This window comes from Candoia aspera, chromosome 2 (genome assembly GCF_035149785.1).
Source record: "Candoia aspera isolate rCanAsp1 chromosome 2, rCanAsp1.hap2, whole genome shotgun sequence".
Classification (NCBI taxonomy): Eukaryota; Metazoa; Chordata; class Lepidosauria; order Squamata; family Boidae; genus Candoia; species Candoia aspera.
In genome coordinates this window covers 208956624-208981110 of record NC_086154.1, presented here as the reverse complement: position 1 = coordinate 208981110, position 24487 = coordinate 208956624, and the positions used below count along the sequence as shown (strand labels likewise).

The window sequence follows — 24487 nt, the reverse complement described above, 5'->3', positions numbered from 1 at the left end:
TTTCCATATTAGTCAGAAACAAGTAAAAATGGAGAATTTTGCACAAACACTTAATATTACTCAGGGTTATTCAGCAATGATTTTCCCCTAATGGTTCTTCTGTAATATCTATTCATTTCCATTTACTAAGATCCTTTCTAATGTATACCATACAAATGGGTTGAACATGGCGAAACAACAGAAAAGACTTTCAACTTTGTTGGAAACTTTCTATTTTCATTCCAAATCCTGACAGGAATAAAACTGTAATGCAAAACACTTACTGTAACCACAGTCCTCTTGTATTCACATTTTCTTCCTTGGATGCTGGTCCAAATATTCTGGTTTATATTTTCCATCTTCTTCACTTCTTCATGTTGTTTTAACTTAATCCATATTATTACTTCAGATCTGGCTTCTCAAATAAATGCTCTATTTCATGTTCAGAAATCTTTTTCAATACATTATAATTATAGAATATGTGATGATATATTGAATAGTTACAGAGATCATAGATTAATGTACCAATCCAAATATCAGCAAATCTAGTAGCAATATACAATAAAATCATAACAAATTTAGAATAAAACTTAATTTGGGATGTTGTACTAACAGAAGCTGCATGTATCTCAGGCTGGCATAAGTTTTTAGTCATGCCAGCTTAGCTTATATTGTTATTAAGGGGGAACATTCTCCATGTCTGTAGGGAGCTTGGCATTGCCAGAAACAATCCAAGCTTTGTGACTGCTTATGTTTTAACAGTGGCAAGAGTTTCTTGAATTGCAACACTCTGATCAACTCTGTAGCCTCTCTATGTTGAACCACTCTTGTTTATACCCAAAACTAAACCTTCATTTGGTAGTGAAGAAGCTACTGAGATGCTTCGGCATAAAAATAATACATATTAGAATAATATAAGAAAATATTTGGTATTTATATTAGCTGAATATTAACAACAGATGAAAGTATGTAATTAATAATGCATTATATACAAATATGCATGCAGGCACGTTGACACAATATGTTGCAAATAAATGCAGCTGTATGACCCATATCACAGCATATTACATCCAATTACATAGATCACACAGCAAAATTTCACACACAAACACATAAAGTTGCCACAGTTCTTTCCTCACTACATACACATATATAAAAACATGCAAAGTCTCAGCCTGGTTCACATAATATGTGGCTTATTTGATTTTAGTTTATTGTAAAAATCCACCCATTGTGATTTGTAAAACAAATCATGACTTAGTATGATCATGGTTATTACAACTTCATCAGTAAATTCCAGTCTGCTTTCTTAATGCCATTTTGTAGTAAGAAAGCAGATTCTGCCACCAAATCTTCAATCTGTCAAAAAGTGTGAGTTATATGACTTAGGTTGTTTCCAGATGACAGGCTTCTGGCTCTACCAGTCAAAAGAAATTGTGCAAATATTCCTTTTACCCGTTCTTCACGAGCATTCTGTAGGAACAGAAAAAACAAAGTTAAAGCAACCTTTGGGCCCCTTGAAAAATTGTGTGAATAAATTAGAACAATTACACACTAAATAAAAGCCTGTCTAAAGAATGTAATATTTGCTATATAAGTATTTTAAAAAGGAGCATTGAAATATAACTAGAAATATGCAACATATTTTTACCAGGTAAAGATAACTTTTGCAGTATTTTTCCATTTTTGCCATAACATTAAATGCCAAAAGGCAAAAGTTAAGATGGACCTAAAAATATTAACAAATGCAAGACAGTTGCTGCACATTAGATTTCTTTAAAAAGCTGTAATTCAGCCAGCTTTTGTGAGAATTTTATGAATTTTAATCTGAATGTTCCTCACAAGATAGATTCTCCATGCCAAAGTTCCTACTAGAACAAATTGTTTTTATCATATAATAAACAGATTCAAGCTAACAGCAATTATGGATTATTTATTTATTGATTTGATTTCTATTGCCATCCATCTCAGAAGTGACTCTGGGAAGCTTACAACAGTAAAACTATAAAACAGTTAAAACAATTACAATTAAAACACAAAATAAATACAAGATAAATATACATGGCTGCTAAGAAGCAATGTATGGATGTTAATATAACCAAGAAACGGGACCATTCACACGCTTGGGGCCCCAGGCCCGGGCACATAGCCAGGTCTTCACGGCCTTATGAAAGGCCAACAGGGTCGGGGACATCTTAATTTCTGGAGAAAGAATGTTCCAGAAGGCAGGCGCTAAGGAAGAGAAGGCACGCCTTCTAGTTCCTGCCAACCGACACTCCCTGGCTGACGGGACCTGTAACATACCCAACCTGCCCGATCAAATTGGATGGGTAGAAACAACTGGGAGAAGATGGTCCCTTAGGTAACCCGGTCCCAAGCCAGGATTAGGTGCCTATCAGTTTGGAAATCCAAACATAAGGAAGTTGTAGATGTCTTTTTCCGATATTTGTTCAATTCATTCTTATACAACTAAGCTAAATTATTTTGAAACTATTTACATGTACACTGTGTTATCTTTCCTTGAACCCACCCCAATTCTCAAATATTTGTGGAGTCCTTAGTGCTCTCTGAGGTTGGTTGTTTGCTTGCAGAAGTTTCATTCCCCAACTAGGTAACATCATCAGTGTGATTGGCTCAATGTGGTATGCAAATCCAGCCAGTATTTCCTCCCATCATCCCTTGGATTTTTTAAAAACGATCTTCCCTACGAGAACAAAGTTGTTTGAAAATCCATGATGGTCCAACTAAGGATGGCAGAGACAGGCAGGAGACCCATTTTCCACAATTTTTATGCTACACGTTGGCACAGAGACAGAAAGTCTAGAAAAGCCTTGGTTTTGTAGAGCTGCTCCAAGTTTCATCTATTTCAGCAGGAAGTTAGCTTGGAGTTAAACCTTTCTTCCATGTTCATGTGACATGGTTGATTTGGAGGTACCCCCTCCACTGAATAGGCTATAGAATTCACATGACATGTTAGCCAACCTTCCTTGACCCAGTTGAAAGTGCAGCAAGAACAGGGCCCTTACGTAGTGTTGTGGTAGAAAGCTCCTGGATGCAAGGATGTAACTCCTTTTCCTGAATGGGAGTTGTTTCTGAACCTTGGGCCTTCAGGGAATAGCTTCCACATTGTTTGTGCGCCATTGGGATTCACATGTGTTTTGAAGGATGCTCAGTTCAAAACAGTGTATTTCCTAGTATGTACCACAGCATTGTCCTATATGATTCAATTAACTCCTGTGCAGTGCCTGCATATTGTATCACTACTTACAACATGCAACAGCCACCAACTTACTTCTCAGAATTGTGGTAAGACCAATGCAAGCAGCTACACTCTTCATTACATTTCTTGTTTGTATTATCTTGTATGGACTATTTTTGTGCGGGGATTGTGTTTTTTTCCCAACGGAGGACATCTTCGACATCATGGAGGTTTGGACCAATAAAAAGCAATATATTTTGATAACTGAGAAGTTCTCAGCTGCTTTTTCCTGGAATCGAATGGATACACCTCCGCAGCAAAAGGAGATCGCTCCTTCCTTCTATAAGCCGCCCGCCTCAGCGTAAAACCTTCCTGGGCTTCTCGCAGCCTCAGTCGCGTCTAAGCGCCTCCTCGCGAGATCTTGAATCTTGGTTTTCTTCCTCCAACAGCAGAAGAGTCGGGGAACTTTCCTAGCCGCCCGCCCACGGGGAAGCAGTTGCTTCGCAGGCCCACCCATCCCCGCTTTGAGCCGAGCGTCAGTTTTATAACCCGCCATCTCCCGCGCGCGCCTTAAAGCTCCTGCTCCGTCGCGAAGAGGCGGGGGCAGGGTGGCGAGGTGAATGCCTCCTTCCTGAGGCGGCGAGAGCAGGACGTTGCTGGCTGGGTCGCCCTGCAGGGGAGAGCGGGCCACGCAGGACCGTGGCCTCGCTGCTTTTCTTTCTCTGGAAGGCGGTTTCGCCAGCTATGGCTCCCGGCGGCAACGCAGCAGGGACCTCTACCTCGAGGCGCGCTTGAACCAGCCCCGGGCCAGCATCCGCGGTCTCTAGAAGCAGAGCCTGAGCGCTGCCCCGCCCTCTCTGGGCCAGATCCCTCCCTGCTCGGGCTTGCCTCCGCCTCCCGCTCCCCTTGCAGCGGATGCTTTAAAGACTCGTCCCCGAGCCGCGCGGCTGTTAGGCGATTGACTGCCGCCGGCCCGCTCTCGTTCGCTCCTTGGCGCCGGCTTCGCTCGCCTCAGGGGAGCCGGGGGATAACGGAGGCCCCAGTGGAAGCTTTGCGGCTGACTGTCAGCGGCCGGCGTGAAGCGCGCACACGTGTCGTAACTGCTTTGGCTTATTCAGACTGAGAAAGGGAAAGTGTAAGTCCGTGTGGGATCGGCCAGCCGGCTTCCTCCTCCCCTCCGCGCTGCCCCAGGGAGCGCCGTCGCCTTGACGGCAGCGAAACGGAGGCGTGTGGCGTTGCTGCTTCCATCCGTCCGAGACTTCGGGAGACGGAGCGAGGGTGGTCCTTGTCTGTGGGGACGTGAGGTAAGAGGAAGCGGGAAGCAAGAGGACGGGGAAGTAGCGGAAACGGGGAGACCTCCTCGCTTCTTCCCTTGTCTCTGGCTTCGAGGAGGGGGATCCCTGCAGACGGAGGGGCGTGAGCGGCCGACAGCGGCGGGAGCATCATCACCTGGCGCGGAGGCGGCGGCGCTACAAGGACGGGCGGAGGGACCAGGAGGGAAGGGCAGGGCGGTTGTCTGCCGAGGCGGTGCGGCGTGTTGCCTTGCTTTTTCTCAAGGGTGGCGTAGTGGAGCCCGGCAGCGGCGGGGCGCCATTTGGTGGTTTAAAGCGCCCCGAGCGGCAGCCGACTGTGTGCTTGCTTGCTTCCAGAAACGGAGGGACTTCACTGACCCAGCCAGAGCCGCAAAAAGGTCTGTTCATCCTCCGACCCGCATTGTCGCCGCCCGAGAAGAAGCCATGGAAGCAAAACCTTTGCAGCAAGCTCCTCGCACGTCGTCCCCGCCGCCCCGCTCCGGCTCGCCGAGGCTCAAAGCTGCGGCAGCAGGGAGAGGAGGAGGAGGAGGAGCTGCTGATGCAGTATCTACAGGCGCGGAGGAAGTATCTCGTTTGCCGGCGAGTGACGGGGATGCGCCGGCTGGCACAGGCGGCTCCTCGTCGGACCCCGTGAGCGGATTGGCTCCTGCCTCTGCAGCCGCCGGAGATGGGCTGTGCAGACCGCTGGGTCCCACGCCCAGCCAGAGCCGCTTTCAGGTGGACCTGGTGGCGGAAAACTTGAGCCGTGCGGCTGTAACTGACGAGGCTAGGACGGCGGAAGCGCCTGTTGAACTCCCTGGTGATGGGTCTGGGAAGAGCAGCGAGGAAGCAAAAGGCCGGTTCCGGGTGAATTTCGTGGATCCCTCTGCTGGGGACGACAGCTCTGGTGAACTCGGAGGTGGGGGCACAGAAGGTTGCAATGTCAGCTTCCAGAACGGGGACACAGTGCTGAGTGAAGGGAGCCTACATTCCGGGGGTGGCTCAGGGGGACACCATCACTACTATTACGACACTCATACCAACACGTACTACCTGCGCACCTTTGGCCACAACACCATCGATGCCGTACCAAGGATAGACTATTATCGGCAAACTGCTGCTGGTCTAGGAGAGAAACTTATTCGGCCCAGTCTCGCAGAGTTGCATGATGAGCTGGACAAGGTGAGTGATGGTGAGCAAATAAAGAACATCTCATAACCCCATTTCGAGTAAAAGATGGGATATCAGGCTGATGTAGTGTTGTGCTGGTAGTATAGAAGTAGAAAAATACTGTGGCTTTCCTGAACTAGATGAGTTTTATCTAGGAACTTCTAAAACTGTTTTCTTTCAGCTTTCTGTCTGTCTTTATGTTACATATTGTCTCACGTTTGTGTATATTTGCATGGAGCAAGTTTACTTATAGGTCTGTAAAAGTTAATGGAACACTAGAACAGTACTTGATGTCTGGTCTAAGGTATTATGACTTCATTTCCCCCTCTCCCACATTTCTTTCTATTTTAGGTTAGGACATGGTTGGGTAGTTGCTGGAGAAACACAGTATAAAGTCTCTACATGGTGTAGGAATCAAAGGCCAGCTTGAGATGGGCCAGAAGAAATGCCTTTATCTGTATTTTATAGCAAGCATCCATATTCCTTTGCTTCTCCCCCAGTTTTCTGCTTTCCTGTGTGCTGAGATTACTTACTAATTCAAAATTCTTTGTTAGTTCTCTGGCAAGACTTACTGGACTATTCATGGATTTATAAGCTCTCTATAGGTAGATAAATAATATATGCTTAGGTTATTTTCAGAATAACATATTTAATGTTATTAAAAGCTAAAAAAGTTAATAGTGCAGGCTGCTTTAAAACTGCCTTCTCAATAGGTCAGAATTAAATATCCATTATGATATAGTATGATGAAAGGAATTTAACCTCAGCGGTTTAGGTTCTTCAACTACATGTACAAAACATATTTAAAGAGTCATCGTTCATTAGGAATTTTATTAGTGCTTATTTATATTATATTAGAAGGTTTTGATACTTTCTGACCTCTGTCTCTTGGAAAAGTGCAACATATTCTTACAGAAGACTACCAGTTGTATGGTGATGCTAGTATTTAAAATGGAATTCTGTTTTGTAAAGGTATGTTAAAGCCACTATTAATATTTCTGATTTTACTAAAGAATGGAGATTTCCCAAAACAGAATTGGGAAAGCTAAGCTATTGAAAAACTGTTTGATAAATTATAAAGATTAGATAGTTGGTTGAAGCAATATATTAAATGCTAAAAATAACTCTGGTTTTGTCTTACTGGAGTTAACAGCCTTTTGAAGATATAAACATCTGTAGCTGATACCAAAGAGATATCTGGCATGATGAATGTTGAATAGGTATTGTAGTACCTTATCCAATAAAAGCTTGCTCCAAAATCTACTTACTGCATAGTGTAGTGTGGAAGAATTATATTAGTAAAAAATAAATGCTCTTTTCCTTTAATTCAAATAGATGGTTAAAGCAAGAATTTGCAGTTAAATGTTATTTGCGTTTTGCTTACAGTACAACTATATTTTACAAATACATGATGTAGCAGCTGTTTTCATCTTATTTCGTAACGAATGGACTATAGAGATAATCAATAGATCAACATGGCATTTGGTACCATGGTTTGTAAACAATTGTTGATAGGTAAATAACAAAAACAGTACAGGTATTTGGGTATTCTGGCTCAGATACATATTCTCCTTGTAAATATCAACTAAGTATCACCATCAGATATCACAGAATGCATAATAATTTAGGTCTCAACAATATTGTTTCTTGTGAAGTTTAAAAATATATCTTGTGTTGGTTAAGTCTTAATCCCATATTTGGCATCTTATATTCTATTAGAACGTTACTACCAATGACTAGAGAGCCAGTGTGGTGTAGTGGTTAAGGCATCAGGCTAGAAACAGGGACACCGTTGAGTTCTAGTCTTGCCTTAGGCACAAAGCCGGCTGGGTGACCTTGGACCAGTCGCTCTCCCTCAGTCCTAGGAAGGAGGCAGTGGCAAAACACTTCTGAAAAAGTTTGCCAAGAAAACTGAAGGGACTTGTCCAGGCAGTCTCTGAGAATGGGACACAATTGAACGGATTAAAATGAAACCCAGTAACAAAACATGCATGTTGTGATGGCTTAAAAGTAGAACCCAAGGTTTATCATGTATGTGCTGCTTTTTCATCCTTCCAAGGAGTGAAGGGTAAGCTGCAATTAAACATCTAGTGCATCTGGAGAAATGTCTTGCTTTGGTAAGAGCAACTGAAGTTTTTGTGGTAGTATAATAATGGCTTTAAAAATGATGTGAAAACAGAATATTAATACTTCAACTTTTGCATGACATATATACTTTGTCCTCTGTTCACTTCAAACTGATTTTTTTTTTAAAAGTGTAATTACAGCATTAAAATAGTGAAATGTTAATAGTAAAGCATTGTGAATATATTTAAAGAAGGTTAGCTTTATGACCATGATATCTGTTACTGATACAAATGATCTAATTAACTCTGTGTCTGTGACTTTATATTTTTTCCACTCACAAGTATATTTCAAATTGCTCCTTTGGGAGCAACCATTAAGATTCAGTCCCATTTCTTACTAGCAATTTACTCTGCAGAATGTCACTTGAAATGTTTTGATGATGTTCCTACCCTTCCAGAATGTTTTTGAATCGAAGTACTTCAAAATTGGTGTTGTTTCAAGACTGCAACACTTTTCATAGGGTCAGAATAGTTGTGAATGTGGAACAGAGCATTTTGACTGCATTTCATGTATCTAATCCTTTATTTTCTTTAGTATCTATTAGTGTCAACTGCTTTACAGATGTGTAAGGAGTCTAAACTGTACAATTACCCTATCTAGATAACAGAATAGTGCTATGATGTGGAGAAGGGATACTTTACTTTATAGAGAGAGATATATCCTGTTCATTTGTTATCAAAGGAAAGGAGCAATGTTTCATTGGAAATGTTTATTTGAAATTCCCAATACCTTTCTTTTTTAGGCCTTGGAAGAACACTGTCAGAAAACCTAAACAGTTAGTACTAAACAGAATTAGTACTAAACCTAAACAGTCCACTGGAGCTGGGTGGCCAATAAATTTAAATTTAAATAATTACTATGTGGTAATTATTGGATTATTGTAGTAGATAGACCAATGGTCTTAATTAGGTATAAGCGTCTTCCGGTATTCTTTTGTAGACTACTTGGACAGCCTTTCTCAGTCCAAGCAAACACCTTGCATAGGTTGCAGTTATATAGGTATAATTTTTAACATGTTGCTTGAGGCAAATGATGGTAAGTAAACATATGGGAAATACTGTATGCTGTCAGTGTTTAATATACATACCATTTTATGTGGTTTAGTTCCTAAGTCTAGTCAAGCTATGAAATCAGGCTGAATTGAATGTTTGTTATACATGCAATAAAACATATGCCACTTTTGCACTGAACACTTCTGTTTGAGGGAAAGCCTGTTCTTTCCTGCTCCTATTGCTATGCAATTCTCAACCACACTTCTTTATTTGAATCTTTTCTTAGGAATTGGACCTAACACTGCCCCAGTCCTATCATTTTAGAGATGATGAGGAAAATATAAATTTTCTTCTATTGAAAATATAAATATTCAAAAATTCAGCTATTAATCTTAAAGATGCAATGTTTTTTTGAAGTTTGTTATTATATAAACTTTGTTGCTGCTGTCATTTAGTTCCAAGAAGCATAGCAGAAACACGCTTAATGTTCAGCTAGAGACATTAAGAACAATATGTCATGTTGTGCAGAGGAATTTATAAATATTGATTTCTGTCTTTAGGTTTCTAACTAGTCTTCAGAAGCCATTGAGTAAGGGACATTTCACAGAGAATAGATAGCAATAGAGTGATAAAGATGAGCATTAACTAAGATCCATAATAAGTAGATAAACTACATGATTCCATTTTTTGTAGATCTGATGGCCAGTTTAGAAAAATGTAGTTTGGAGAAAATGAAGGCCTGTCAATCCTAGGAAAAGCAGGGGCTTTGTGAGCATGCTCTGAAGCAGCTCTTCCCTCCAAATTTCAAGAACTCTGCAACTCTGTTAACTTCAGAATTCATTGAGTTGTCTTAGAGCTTTAACTAGAATTATTAAAATCTATCGGTCTTAAGTATTATCTAAATTAGATCTCAGTTCTTTCAGGAAGTGTATGCTATGTGTGTTTTGTTTGAATCTAAATAAATGGAATGTATTTATGGAAAAAGGGTATTTTTAACAGTCTTGATAGTCTCCTATCTTGAAAGAAATAAATAGGTTAAGGAAATATTATTTTTAGATAATGAACATTGTCCATTAAAAGTGGGCACTTTCAAATTGCTTAAAATTGCTTTTAATATAGTTAGAAAAATAATTTGCTAGACGTTTAGAAACAATCTTAGCAGGTAGCAGTATAGGATATTCTATAAGAATTTAATAAATTATTATTAGATAATAATATCCTGCTTAGAAAGTGGCTGTCTATTAGCATTTCTGTGTGAAAAATTCACATAGCTTTCTCATCAAGAGATCTTGCAGTATTAAGGAAATACTTTGGAGGCAGGGGAATGATTTTTTTTATGTAGCTTAGAAAAAAAGATTCTATTTATAGGTAGAATAGTTGTGGTTATGTTGCTTGTGTGAAGGCAGACTGGCGTACAGAGCTACGTGCAAATGTGGCATGTTTGAGGATTACTGTGAGGTCAAGAACTGAAATGTTAGCTGGATGGCTCATAAAAGCTTTCTTAATCACCTGGCTAATTACTAAGTTATCTAGTAACTTAAGATTGGAAGTAATCAATAGAAAATCTGTTAAAGGGGATAGATAACTAAAGAAATATAGCTAATGAAATCTTAAGCAAAAATGAATTGGTCACATTGGTTCTGCTTTACTTTGATTTTTCTGCTGTTGGAAAAGAAAATCACTGAAATTACTACTGTAGGATAAGTGTGAGAAAGCAAGTTTAAGCTACTGTACTTAACACTAATATACCTAAAACTAAATAACTAAACAGATTAGATTAAAATTATTTTTTCCTCACTTAACTAATGTGCTAAAACTTTATAGCTTTTTAGGGATTGATTGATTGAAGTGATTCCTTGACTGGGGTTCCATGAAACTGGCTATGCATATAGCACTTGTTGAGGTGCTTTATGCTATCAAGTCAGTTGGTGTTATAAGAAGGTTCAACCAAAACTCACTTTCCCTCCCTTGTCCCAGGAACAAATGCATTAATCAACTTGGCATTCATTTAGGCTTTGATATATTATATTGGCTGTGATCCCTTCAGCAACATTTTATATTAAAAGCATGGATTTTCTCATTATTCTTTAGAATATTTTAAAGTAGATCTATATTATTTGGGCAGATGGAGAGGGCTAAGTTTTGATTCAATAGTATACTTACAAGTTTATTTGTGGTTATGTATTGTATAAAACCAGTGAGTATAGTTTATTCAGTGAACCCAGATTAAGAATACAATGGCTTAACATATTGGGTAAACCCAGCTTAAAATTGCTTGCCTTAAACTTTTGGGGAGAGATCAAGTTTACAGCTGAGATAAGAGTTTATTTTGCCTTTCACTGTTAGCTACTAAACTGGATTACTTCTTCCATTTCCTTACAATATAGCATATATAGTTTATTGTATTCTTCTGATTGTAAATACGCTGTGTATTAATCAGATTAGGAAATGAAAAAACATCAAGGTCACTTGAGTAGAGGACATCTCTTCTGCCAGAGAGCATTCTGGCAATAGATGCTTGAAGAAACTATCCTTCAATCTACTAATCTTATAGTATCTAACTTGAGAATTACTAGAATAGCATATGTGAGGTTTTAATGAAAAGTAATGCCTCCAATATCAACAGATGGCATGCGTGATTGAATTTTTGGCTGGTGAAGGATTCCTTCCAGTTGCAGTTCACTGCCAAATGTGGGTTGTTGATGGTGAAGTGGGTGATGTTGATGTGAGTATTGTGCATTGCTGAGCCTAAAAATGGTGAACTGCGAAGTGCTGATTTGTGTGATCAAGAATGAAGTGGACAACCTGTGAGAGCAATTGACAAGTTTCACATGAAAAAGATGGATGAACCTCATTCAGAGGGAAATTGCTGTTTCTGGGATGCAGGTGTTGTTGTTCACACAGATTTCCTTGAATCTGGTACTACTATAATCTCAGAGCACTATACTGCAACACTCAAAGCTTTGGAACAACAAACAAAGTTAAGAAGCAAAAGAAGGAAATTTTGTTGCAACATAACAGTGCCAGATCTCACCTCACAGGCCACCCAAAAGGTAGTTGTGAAGTTGGATCTCACAGTCTTATTCCATCCATCAGATAGTCCAAATGTGGCACTGTGCAAGTTCCACCTTTTCCCAAATTTTGGAATACTTTTGTGGATATATTTTGGACTCAAATGAAGAGGTAGAAAGGTCTGTCAAGTCCTGGTAGAAGAGACAAAGTACGGAGTTCTTTTGTGATGGATTTAAAAAGCTTGTTTGTCATGGCAGAAGTGTGTAGCAAATGGTGGTGATTAATAGAGCTCATTTCAATGATGATTTTTATGTTTCATTTATTAAAATATTCATATGGATATTATGAAGATGAAGGCATTACTTTTCATTAAACCTCTTATAATAATTTTCTGTGCTATTTTAAATATTAACATCTGCAGCAGCCTTTCTCAACTAGGGTTCTGCAAGAGATTGTGATTGAAAAAAAAACCATTGTTTTTTTTAACTTTATAATCATGCCATGCTAGTGCTCACAGTAGTGGAAATGTTATGCACCTGACGTAACTCCTTGCCTGCTGCTTTGCTAATGTTGTAAACATTGTAAACATGGACTGTATAAGCTGGAAGTGAATTATATTGTAAATTTTTACAGTATTTTTTTGTGATTTTTATATAGAGGTCCCCTAAGATCTGAAAATTATTTCAAGGTTCTTCTAGGGTAAAAAGGTATAGAAAGGCTGGTCTAGAACAATGACCCTTTTGACTGACTGTAAAAGTACATTGTACCTATGAATTAGGTATATAGGTAGTCCTTGCTTAACCACAAATGAGATCAGCAACTCTGTCACTAAACAAGCAAGACATCACGTCACTGCGATGGACTTATGACCCCACTTCCGCCATGGTCATTAAGCGAGACATCAAGTGACTGTAACTTGCAATTTTACTGCTAGCTTCCCTATTGACTCTGCTTGTCAGAAGCCAGCTATGAAGTGTACAAATGGCAATCAGGTGATTGCTGGAAGTGCAAATGGCGATCATGTGATCGGTGGATCACCCACCAGTTGTGAAGCACCCAAATCTTGATCATGTGTCCATGGGGACACAGACAGTTGTAAATGTGAAGACTGGTCATAAAGTCTAGTGGTTAAGGTGCTGGCCTAGAAACCAGGAAACACTGAGTTCTAGTCCAGCCTTAGGCATGAAAGCCGGCTGGGTAACCTTGGGCCAGTCTCTCTCAGCCCAATTCATCTCACAGGGTTGTTTTAAGAACTGGCACCCTTAGTTCCAATATTGACCCAACTCATGCACCATAGGTATATGCAGAATTCAGGTTTATTAAAGACAAGTGCACAGAACAAGAGAAAGCTGTGATTGAAAAGTTAAGGCATTGGGCTAGAAACCAGGAGACTGAGAGTTCTAGTCCCACCTTAGGCATGAAAGCCGGCTGGGTGACCTTGGGCCAGTCGCTCACTCTCAGCCCCACTCACCTCACAGGGTGGTTGTTGTGGGGAAAATAGGAGGAAGGAGTAATAGGTATGTTTGCTGCCTTGAGTTATTTATAAAAATAATAAAGGCGGGATAGAAAATAAATAAAATAATACATTTTATTAATGCTTTATATAATTGCTATGGAACTTTCTGTAATCTTTTGTAGAAGTTACTGGTTTAACTATATTCTGTATATCACGCAAAGTATCTTTACATTAAAATCCATTTATTTAATAAATGAAACATATAAAGCATTAAGTTATATAAAGCTTCACTAGCTTTATAACAACAGATGCTATCATACAGTGGTAGACTACTTTTCTCCAAAGCAGAAACATTTTCTGGCTTTCTAATATTAATCAAAGTGTTCTGCTATTTAATCCTTGGTAGGTACAGTGTTATCAACATTAAACAGAAATTCAGTAGTTTAGACTTTTTCTTGTCAACCTCCCTTTCCCTTCTGATTGTTACTGTGTTGTAGGAGCTATTTGAAGATGGCTATGCAAATGGAGAAGAAGGAACTCCGACTGGAGAAGCCACAGCAACATATGCTGCTGATAGTAAAGGGATTGTCAAATTTGGTTGGATTAAAGGTGTATTGGTAAGTAGAACTTGGATATTTCAAGTAATTCTTGTCTTCTCTTTAGTGTTGTTAACAGATGTTTTAAATCAGGGGGTGTGATACTTTCATGAGTGGAAAAAAACCTTAGGACAGAACAGAACTGCTTATGAAATAGTTATTTCACTTTGGTCACTTAGCTCACAGTGTTTTTCACTTACCAGAATACCAATATTTAGTTTTACTACTGGTTTGAAATGTAATTTTTTTTCAAGTTCATATCTAAGGTGAAATAATTTAGGATACCCATCCCACTAAAAGTTGTGCAAATCCTGATTTTTTTAATCTTTTCTTGCTGAACATGAACATCTTTTCTTCAGTCTTTTTCTCATTTGCTGTCACTTCACTTCTCTATTTTTGCCTGGCAGCGTTTTTTCTTCCCCTCTTTGCCTAGCAGAGAGATGTTTTGTTGCTTGCCATGTTTCTCCTTGCCTGGTAGAGAGGGTGTGAGAGCAGGTAGGGATTCTCAGAGAGTGGTGCTGCTCATCACAAGGAGTCTTTCAAGGGCAATGGTATTCCCTATGCCTGAAAAGTATGCCAGTTGGACTGAGGCAAGTTGTGAGGCTGCTGTTTCCAGACTGTTTCTATTCCAGGAGCTTTTCCTGTGGCCCAGCATTCACATCTATAGAGCACTCAGTGCTGTGCCCTTGCTGTTTAGCATCCATGAACTCTTGTTATGGGCCACAGAAAATGGCTTGGAAAGCCAACATTTTGAGACCTCTGTCTGTTTTTCTGGTTATTTTCAGAATTATTACCCAAAATACTCTTTTTTTAAAAGACATTTAAGACATACATTTAAGACATTTAAGACATACATTTAAGAGTAACAGTAGATAGAGAAAACCAAGCTATGAAAATATTTTCATTTGTGCATCTGCATTCTTGATACTCTGTTATGTACCTTTTCTTTTGTTGGTTGGATTACTGTAATCCAAAGAATACGTAGAAAAAACCCAAATCCCATATAACTGATCAGGTCATTCTACTGCAGAAATATTCCTAGAATAGAGCTATATGATTAATAGTGAAAGGCATACAGTTTATATTATTCACTTTAAATATGCAATAAGCAACATTATGCTTAGTCATATATAATTAGCATCTTACTAATTTTTTTAATTATGCTAAATTTGAGGCTTCTGTCTTTATATTTTCTCCTTGCCTGTCCACTTATGTTGGCTTCAAAGACAGTATTGTACCTTTTCAAATGGGTTTCTGTGGTTTAAACACTGCTTACAAAACCGTTTCCAGTTTGGCATCTTGAGAAACTGTGGCTCAATACTCATGCTTTTCTTGTCATACAAAGCAAATGGTTCCAAAACAGTTGTACAGAATACAACAAATAATGCATTTTTTTGGAGTGACATTATTATGTTTGCTTTACTACTATATTTTTGGTTCATAAACACTGATCAGTCTTTTGTTGGTGAATGTAATACTTTTTTCCTACTATTTGAAATCCAGAAATGTAATACATTTGTTTTTTTTAATAATCCATTGATTAGCTGTTAATAATTATAGCTTTAAATACTTGCAGCTAGCTTTAAAAAAATGTCATCTTCTTGTATCTTGTTTTCTAATTAATTATTTTTTTATATGTATATTAGAAACTTTTGCCTGTCTTAGGAATGTCAAATAATGAACAGTATCTTTCTAGTAAGATACCAATATTATATTTATATAAAGCACCCCTTCACAACTCAGAAGACGCTTAATCCTTGGGAGAAGAGCAATGACAAATCTCGATAAAATAGTTAAGAGCAGAGACATCACACTGACAACAAAGGCCCGCATAGTTAAAGCAATGGTGTTCCCTGTAGTAACATATGGCTGCGAGAGCTGGACCATAAGGAAGGCTGAGCGAAGGAAGATCGATGCTTTTGAACTGTGGTGTTGGAGGAAAATTCTGAGAGTGCCTTGGACTGCAAGAAGATCAAACCAGTCCATCCTCCAGGAAATAAAGCCAGACTGCTCACTTGAGGGAATGATATTAAAGGCCAAACTGAAATACTTTGGCCACATAATGAGAAGACAGGACACCCTGGAGAAGATGCTGATGCTAGGGAGAGTGGAAGGCAAAAGGAAGAGGGGCCGACCAAGGGCAAGATGGATGGATGATATTCTAGAGGTGACGGACTCGTCCCTGGGGGAGCTGGGGATGTTGACGACCGACAGGAAGCTCTGGCGTGGGCTGGTCCATGAAGTCACGAAGAGTCGGAAGCGACTAAACGAATAAACAACAACAACCCCTTCACAACTTGTAAGCTATCAAGTATAGTGAGTTGCTCACTGTATAATAAGAAAGGAAGAGATAAAACAATCTCTTCAGCCATCAACCTTGGACTAAAAGAGTAATAATTTTAATGAGTTTTGCTTGCTAAAAACACATTTGTACGTATTGTTAAAGTTAGGTGGGTTCCAAGTTGCATCTTGAAAAGAATGCTTGAAAACCTGAGGTGCTTGGTTCTCCTACAGGAAATGTTTAACTTGAACTGTTACAATTACTTCAAAAATCTAATTTTAATATAAATGTTCTTTACTTTGATGCTGGTATAGGTACGATGTATGTTGAATATCTGGGGTGTGATGCTCTTCATTCGACTATCTTGGATTGTAGGACAAGCTGGCATAGGTAAGTACTTCTGAACGCCACATCTGTATATTATTTTGGCCACTGCTAAAAGCTCTGTGACTTTTAACATCTGACAGGAATCTGAATTATAGAGTTGGGTTGCTGCTAAATGCCCATAGGTTTCTCAAAGAGGGAGAACTGAGAGGTTAAACATGCTTTTTTTTTTGCAGACCTTTCCTATTTTGGGCAGTTGTTTTTGTAGCAAAAAGTGGAGATAAAAAATAACTGAAACAATAGTCCTATATTTGACTCCCAGAGTATTATATAGGCAGCTAGCAATTTTTCCTTTCCTTATTAAAAATTAGTATCTGCTATGGTTTCTACAAAAGCTGAAGTTTACTCTTCACTTGAAAAGAATAGAGAGCAATTGCTGTTCCATTTGCTGTGAACTAGCAATATATTTTATACTCTTTTTCTTAAAGAAATGTTTGCATGTTTGACATTTATGCTACTTCTGTTACTTTTATATATTGAAATCAGTTGTTAACTATGTTCCATCAACTTGGTATCAACACTTACTGACCACATAATTAGACTTTCTTCAGGTTGATCAGTTCCCAGTCTGGATCTTCAGATCTTCCAACAGTGCATCCATTGCTGCTGTAACTGAGTCCTGTCACCTTGCTGCTAGTTACTATCTTCCTTTTCCTTTCACCTTTCCCCGCATTATGGACTTCTCAAGGGAGCTTATCCAAAATATGATAATTTGAGCCTGTTTATTCGTGCCTCAAGTGAGAACTGTTGACTGATTTGTTCCATGTTCGATTTGTTTGTTTTCTTGGCTGTTTATGGTATTCTAAGAGCCTTCTATAACACCTAAGTTCAAAAGCATCAGCATCCTTTTCTATTCTGCTTCAGAGTGCAACTTTCACTTCCATGAGTGTCACATAAAAAAACATTACCTACATAATTCTGATCTTTATAGGTATAAATGTGTCATAGCATCTGACACATTCCAAGGCTTTCATTACTACCCTGCCAAGTGCTAGTCTGCAGCATATTTATTGACTGTTGGATCCTGTACTGCTGGTAGTCAATTCTAAGATGCAGAAGATATCTACCACTTCAATGTATTCAGCTCTAAGGCTGGATCATTGTACTGGTTTCATTTGTTTGGTCTTCTCTATTATACTCCCATTTTTTTTATTGAGGTCTTTGACTTTCGTTACTAGATCTTGCTGGTCATTTGTATTTTCAGCTTTCATAGTAGTGTCATCAACATAGTGCATATTATTGGTGTTTATTTCTCCAGTTTTAAAACCATGTTCATCTTCCAATCCAGCTTCCTTCAGTATATATTTGACAGACTGAATAAATAGGAGAAAGAATTCAGCCTCTGCTGACCTGAGGCCAGTGTGTTTTGCTGTGTTCCATCTGGACTGTGGGTTCCTGTTCTGCATGGCTTTTGCATTTGAGAATGAGATGAGATTCCAATTTTCCTAAAGACATATTACAGCTTGACACAACTGTAGACCTTTCTGTAATCCATCAAGCTCATAGTGATTTATTTTTGGTATTCTTGGGCTTTGTCAATTATCTTCAATAATGTCTCTTGTTTCTAAAACCAGCTTGAACATACAGTGTTTTTCTTTCCATATATAATAATCTGTTCAGCTTTGGATGATCCTAAGCATTATTTTGCTAGCAATGAAATTAAAGATACTGTGCAACAGTCTGAAGACTCTGTTAAGTCTCCTTTCTTAGGTATTGGCATGTAAACCCATCTTTTCCAATCTCTTGGCCATTGTGTCGTTCTCCAGATTTGCTGATATAGGCTAGGAACCTTCAGTAATAATTCTTTTGTTGCTTTGCCATATTTCTATAAACCATCATATCCTGTAGCCTTTCAACTTGATAGTGACTGGACGGTTGACCTAATGTTATCATCTAGTACTAAAGATTCTTGGTTTTTTCTTTTAAATCCATTCAGTTGTGTCTAGTTCTTGGAGACTGGACCAGTCCCTGCAGTTTTCTTGGCAAGGTTTTTCAGAAGTGGTTTGCCATTGCCTGATGCTTTAACCACTATACAAAACCGGCTCTCATAAAGGTTCTTATAAATAGACTTCTAAGGTAAATCGGATGTTGACATTTCAGTACATTCTGTCCATCTCTGTTTGAAATCAGTAGTTAGTTAGCTTTTGTTAAATAATATGCATTTGTTTTAGGAGATTTATAGTTCTTATAAATAATCATAAGTATTATTTTTTCCTTGCAGGACTTGCTGTCTTGGTTATTGCAATGGCCACTGTTGTAACTACTATAACAGGCTTGTCTACATCAGCAATAGCTACCAACGGTTTTGTGAGAGGAGGTAAAACTTCGTTAATACTTACATGATTAGTAGTCTTCAAATGTAGCTGATATAAATGGTTTTTAACCCAATATTTATATCAAGATTTTTTACAATAATAAATGTGATGGTGCCCTATATATGTAAATTCCCTGTTAGAAAGTATTTTCTGTGTAATTTAAAGAAATGTTAAAGACTAGGGAATATATGATGTCCATTCAACAGCAATTCGATACAGCCTGCAACAGCAACAACAAAATATTAAGCTTGCTTGTCAGTGTCAGTTTGTTTCAAAAAGCTTGTTTTTGGTGACTCGTTATAAAAAGCCTCTGTTCATCGTGAATGTTTTGCTTAGCAAGCAGGACAGTTACTTGCGTGCAGTTCTATAGTTCTTTGATTGTGAGGAAAGTTCTAGAAAATACATCAGTACTTTATCCCTTGGTCTTTTTTCCATATAGTTAGTTGCTGTGATTCTGTTCGTCTGTCTGTCTACCTATCTCTAGGACAGAGTTAGGTTTCTGTTAGGTGTTGATCACTTAAGAACTACACAGAGGCAGACTTTTTTTACAAGTGATTAATAATATTGATAATAAAGAGATTAATACTGTGCTTATTTAAGACTTCATTTTTGCACATGAATATCAGAATTGGAATCTGCAAATAGTACCAAAATATATATATTCTAAATACATTTGAATATGGCTTAAATTTCACTGGAATTCATTTAAGCATGAATGGAATTGCAAATTAAGAGGATGATTCATAAGGAACATTTCATGTAAATAGTAGAATTTCACCTTACTAAACTTTTTATAAAAATTGATAAACACTGTTTCAGTAAGTGCTCTTAGTAGTTTTAATAACTTTCTATAGTCAAAGATACTTCGTATAGCAGTACTGGATGATAAATTTATGATCTTTGAAAATGTCTTAAATAAGAATGAATAGACATAGTTTGAATATGGTAAAGCCAATTCTTATAAATATAATATTACATGGTTAATACCTTCTAACAAAAAGAATTTTTATTAATATTGTTTTGCTTAAATTAGCTAACCCAGCTAATGGTGAGGATTCTATATTCCAGCAAGATGAAGCTTTCACAGTTTTTAATTTTTCAGAGTAAAGAAATCATTTAACAATGTTATATACCTAAAGGTGATGAATTTCAAGGAAATATCCATCCATCCATCCAATTTGTCACCGCCCATCTCCTCCCACCAGGGGGACTCTGGGTGGTTAGGAATTGGATTGCTTCTTTTTGTAACTGGGTAGGCCACTGAAGATGTTTCTGTGGCATAAATGCAAAGTCAAAGGCATAAAGGAAAAAGAGTGTACTTTCATGGTTTAAAGGTAGTATGGGATTCTATTCTGCTTTATATTCCTAGGCAGTAGAATTTTGCCTGCTGTAGCTAATTGCCTAATTTTGTTCCAGTATTTATGTCATGTTATACTTGAATGCTCTTCTAGGACAAAGTTTATAACTTCTCCTGTAAGACCATATACAGGAAACCACAAAAGTTGCCAAATTTTTAGCTATAAGTACGGCTATAGGTATACTTGCAGAAGTTAGTTGGTATCCCCTTTTTATTACTAATTATTTCAGGATTGGTTTAACATGTATTTTTTAAGTTCTGTATTTGTTGTGTTTTATTGGTCTAAGACTGTAAATAAATAAAATTCAGAATTCCGCCTTTTCACATTGTGTATTCACAATAATTAAACAAATGAAATCAAAATCTTTGTTACAGTTATAGACCAAAATAAGGAGGGTGGCGTACAATCATTAAAAGCATAGAGGATTCATCAGAATAAAAATCTAGAAAAATTATGAAAAGCTAGAAGATATAAAAGATATATGTATTAAAAACAAAGTATATATAAAAAAACTAAGAGAAGGGGTAGGATCATTAGATGGGTGTAGGGCAGCATAAGAGGTTAGTATATGGAAGACTATATCAAGTTACAGAGCAGTCTAATATAGGTAGTCCACGCTTAACGACTCCCATGTTTAGCAACCTTTTGAAGTTATGACAGCACTGAAAAGCGAACTTTACAATTGGTCCTCGCACTTACAATCATTGCAACATCCCAGTGGTCACGTGATCAAGATTTGGGCGCTTCATAACCAGTGGGCACTTGCAACTCTCACAGTGTCCTGCGGTCAGGTGATTGCTTGTCAGAAGCCAGATGTGAAGTATGCAAATGGCAAAGTCAATGGAGAAGCCAGCAGTAAAATCACAAGTTGCGGTCACGTGATATCTCACTTAATGAATGTGTTGCTTAGTCCCCATTTTGGTCATTAAGTGAGGACTACCTGTATAGCAAACTAGATGCTTATTAAATCTAGTTCATAGAAGAGAACATCATCTGATGAATTTTGAGCACTGCTGCACAGAACCTGGCGACATTGCATGTTGTAGCGGGGTTGGTATCTGATAGCAACAGAGCGGTGTAAAATTGTCCTGTGTGCCCTGGGTGTTTATACAGTAATGGTGAGATGAAGCTAGTACAAATGTCTCTATAGTACAGGCACTGGAAAAGCACATGCTCTGTTGTTTCTGTCTGTCCGGAGTCACAGGGGCATTGTCTCTCTTGGTAAGGAATATTCCTGTCCTAACAGTCAGGAACCACGCTGAGATGAGGAATAAGTCTCTAGTGTTTTATTACTGCTACGTTAGACAGAAAATCCTAACAAACTGAAGAAGCATGAGAAAACCCATACAGATAAACCCCAAAAGTCAAGGTGGGTCTGTTCTGTGTCTCTTTGAATGACTGCTCAACTCCTCACTACTACGCATGCGTTTTCCCCCCTGGATAGGGGCCTCCTCCTGCTCACCATCAGTACTCATGACAATTCCTGTATCAGCCTTTGAGGATAGCTGAGGGGAGGGCATGACTTTGTGCCATAGTAAAGGCTCGTCATTGTTTAGGTACTTCAAGTTTAGTTAGGTATGCCATAGGGGAGGCATAGTACCTGTTGAATTCACTGGCAATGAAGTTTGGGGTCTTGGCTAGATCCAGTTGGTGCTCTGTGTCTTCTACACACTGTTTTTAAGTGCTTTGGCCTGATCATAGCCCATGCTGAGTAGAAGACTGGAGAGAAGCCCAGGGATAAGATTTTAGTTGCTGCTGCCTGTTTCCATGTGGACTGAAAATCATCACTCATAGTTAATGGGCATGGCCAAGGGGGAAAAAGGAAAGTTTGAGCCAATAGTTGAGTATGGTAACCTACATTCTAGCCTACTTTTCATGAAGCCAGTTTCTAGTCACAGGGTAGCATTAGAGACACAATTTGGGTCTTGAAGGGCTGATCTTAGAAATTTGGATTGTACAAGTTCTGATGGTGTAAAATTGAAGAAGGGGCCCAGCTGGGCACCATAAAGAAGTTGTGTTATTGGGCTTGGCTTCGAATAATTTGAGTGCTGCAGGTATATAGTAGCCATCCCTTGTCTTAAGGAATTTAAGGATGGCAAATGAGCTCCTCTCTGCATTTTTAGCAACATAGCCCCCATGGGCTTTCCTACTGCCAGCAGAATGAAGGGCTACCCCGAGGTATTTGAATCAGGAGACCTGCTTAGTCTTGTGGCCATCTATGCTCCAGGAATGGCTTTTGGGTCTTTTGGCAAGTGCCATAATTTTAGTTTTCTGATAGAGTTCTAGCTGGTCTTCCTTGCAGTACTGGGTTAGTGCTCTTTTAGGACCAATAGATGTTCTTGAAAGTATTGTGGGGCTGGTCCAGGTTCTTTTCTTGCCCCTGGATGGTATTTTTAGACTGTAGGGACTCAGCCATATTTAGTTAGCAGCTGCTGTTTGAATTTTTAAAATAGTGTGCATGCCATATGGTTTACTCCTTCATGTGACATTTTTGGAAAATAACTTTTCCAAAGTTATTGGAAGCCCTTGGTGTTTATGTAGACAGATTTAAAGTGTTTCTGTAGATATTAAATGGAATATTTATATATTTATTACCTGCATTGCCAGAACAAGCAATATTTACTATACATCTGTAATTCAGAAGAACATATGCTAGCCATCTAGAATGTAATGCCACTTGACCTCACATAGAAAAGAATGAGGAAAAGTTATTTATTTGTTTATTTGTTTGTTTGTTTGTTTGAAATGTTCAAGTAGGTTGCATGCATATAATTCAGGACATCCTGTCCTTGTAATATCAGTTGGGAATGTTCAACAGTGCTTGTAGGACATAGTCTTAAATTCCGTGTATAAAAATATAATTTGCATCAAAACTTACCCACAGTTTACACTCTCTCTTCTTCTTTAGGAGGTGCATATTATCTTATTTCCAGAAGCTTGGGGCCAGAATTTGGTGGTGCAATAGGATTGATCTTTGCATTTGCTAATGCTGTTGCTGTAGCCATGTATGTAGTTGGTTTTGCAGAGACTGTTGTTGAACTACTTAAGGTAAACTAATTCTTCTAGTGTGTTGTTTTGTTGTCTTTCTATTTCACAGGCTGAACTTTACTACTGTTTTCCTCAGCACAGCTCTACATTGGAATGATTTATAACTGTCAAATATACTGCAAGTGTTGATGGAAGATCTCTTATTGTATAACCAGTAGCTAATTTTTTAAGGGAGTTACAAGTCAGCTTTGATTTGATGGTTTTAGAAGTGCAGTTGACAAATATTTGCTTAGATCAAATGTGTCATTTAATTATGCTTACTGGAAAACCTATGGAGGTCTTTGACTCATCGAAGTAGTTAGGCGGTCCCAATAGAAATGATATTTATGGACCTGTGTAAAGCCTTTGAACCAGTTACCCCATGCCTTTGAGGGATATGCTGCTTCACGGTTCAAGGAGAGATGCTCTGCTCACTCAGCACCACTTTGTGAAGTACTCCTTTTAAGGTTTGAACAATCCTAGAAATAATCATAATCTGGGATTTGATGCTGTGAAGGTTATTCAGTCATTTAACATTTTTCACTTCCTAATTATTAGTGACTGTAGTTTGTGCCCTATATAGTGTGCTTTCCTTCTAAACCAGAATTGGAAACAATCTGAAGTCTGGATTAGAGGGCAGAGGCAAGTCATAGTTCATTAATGGCCTGCCTGAAGGGAAGTTAAGACAACATGAAAAATGGAACATCCATACTGGTGATTTATTTCTAAATCTATGACTTGATTTTTTAAAGTTAGTAATCAATTCAAATACATTGCAGTTAAAAAAGTTTAACATTAATCTCTATGAAGGTAATTCTTACGAAATAGAGTAAAATAAACTTCAACATTTGCACAAGCAGATTTTCTAGAACTCTTTGTATTTGACAGACCAGAATGAAATTCTGTGTTCAAATATTCTTTCTAATCTTTTTTGTCTTTGTTGAAAAATATGATTTCAGCTAGTTGCAGACTTTTTAAAAATATTGTTAACTGTTACAATTGTCTCAATTTTTTGTAGGAACATGATATACTTATGTTGGATCCAACAAATGATATCAGAATTATAGGAGCAATTACAATTGTTGTTTTATTAGGCATCTCATTAGCAGGAATGGAATGGGAAGCTAAAGTAAGTAACTCTGATTTAAAAAATGATATTCTAAAAAGTAAGTAATATATGAAAAAGATGTGCAAAACAGTAAGTATACTTTACAGAAACTGCTAGAACTAATATTCAGCCATCTAGCAATGGAACATTCTTGCAATAATTTGATTTCTTTCCATCATATAGTTATAATA

The 24487-nt window shown here is 38.3% G+C and overlaps 1 protein-coding gene and 1 long non-coding RNA gene across 3 annotated transcripts in view; one reads left to right on the top strand and one right to left on the bottom strand.

The window, feature by feature from the left end:
- Window positions 1-1154: 1154 nt before the first annotated feature.
- LOC134491482 (uncharacterized) lies at window positions 1155-3786 on the bottom strand. Its single transcript, XR_010067336.1, has 2 exons — window positions 3272-3786; window positions 1155-1452 (listed from the first exon to the last, which is right to left on the bottom strand). It is a non-coding gene; the product is annotated as an uncharacterized LOC134491482 (long non-coding RNA).
- Window positions 3787-3813: 27 nt separating this feature from the next.
- Window positions 3814-24487, top strand: part of SLC12A2 (solute carrier family 12 member 2) — a 64852-nt gene continuing 44178 nt past the window's right edge. The window contains exons 1-7 of one of the 2 annotated variants that reach the window (XM_063295265.1): window positions 3814-4482; window positions 4828-5652; window positions 13725-13844; window positions 16419-16494; window positions 18710-18805; window positions 23070-23209; window positions 24207-24317. In XM_063295265.1, coding sequence (XP_063151335.1) covers window positions 4915-5652; window positions 13725-13844; window positions 16419-16494; window positions 18710-18805; window positions 23070-23209; window positions 24207-24317 — 1281 coding nt within the window. In that variant the 5' untranslated portion in view covers window positions 3814-4482; window positions 4828-4914. Of the gene's footprint in view, window positions 4483-4827; window positions 5663-13724; window positions 13845-16418; window positions 16495-18709; window positions 18806-23069; window positions 23210-24206; window positions 24318-24487 lie in introns of those variants that run through there. The other variant, XM_063295266.1, reaches the window with a different exon arrangement.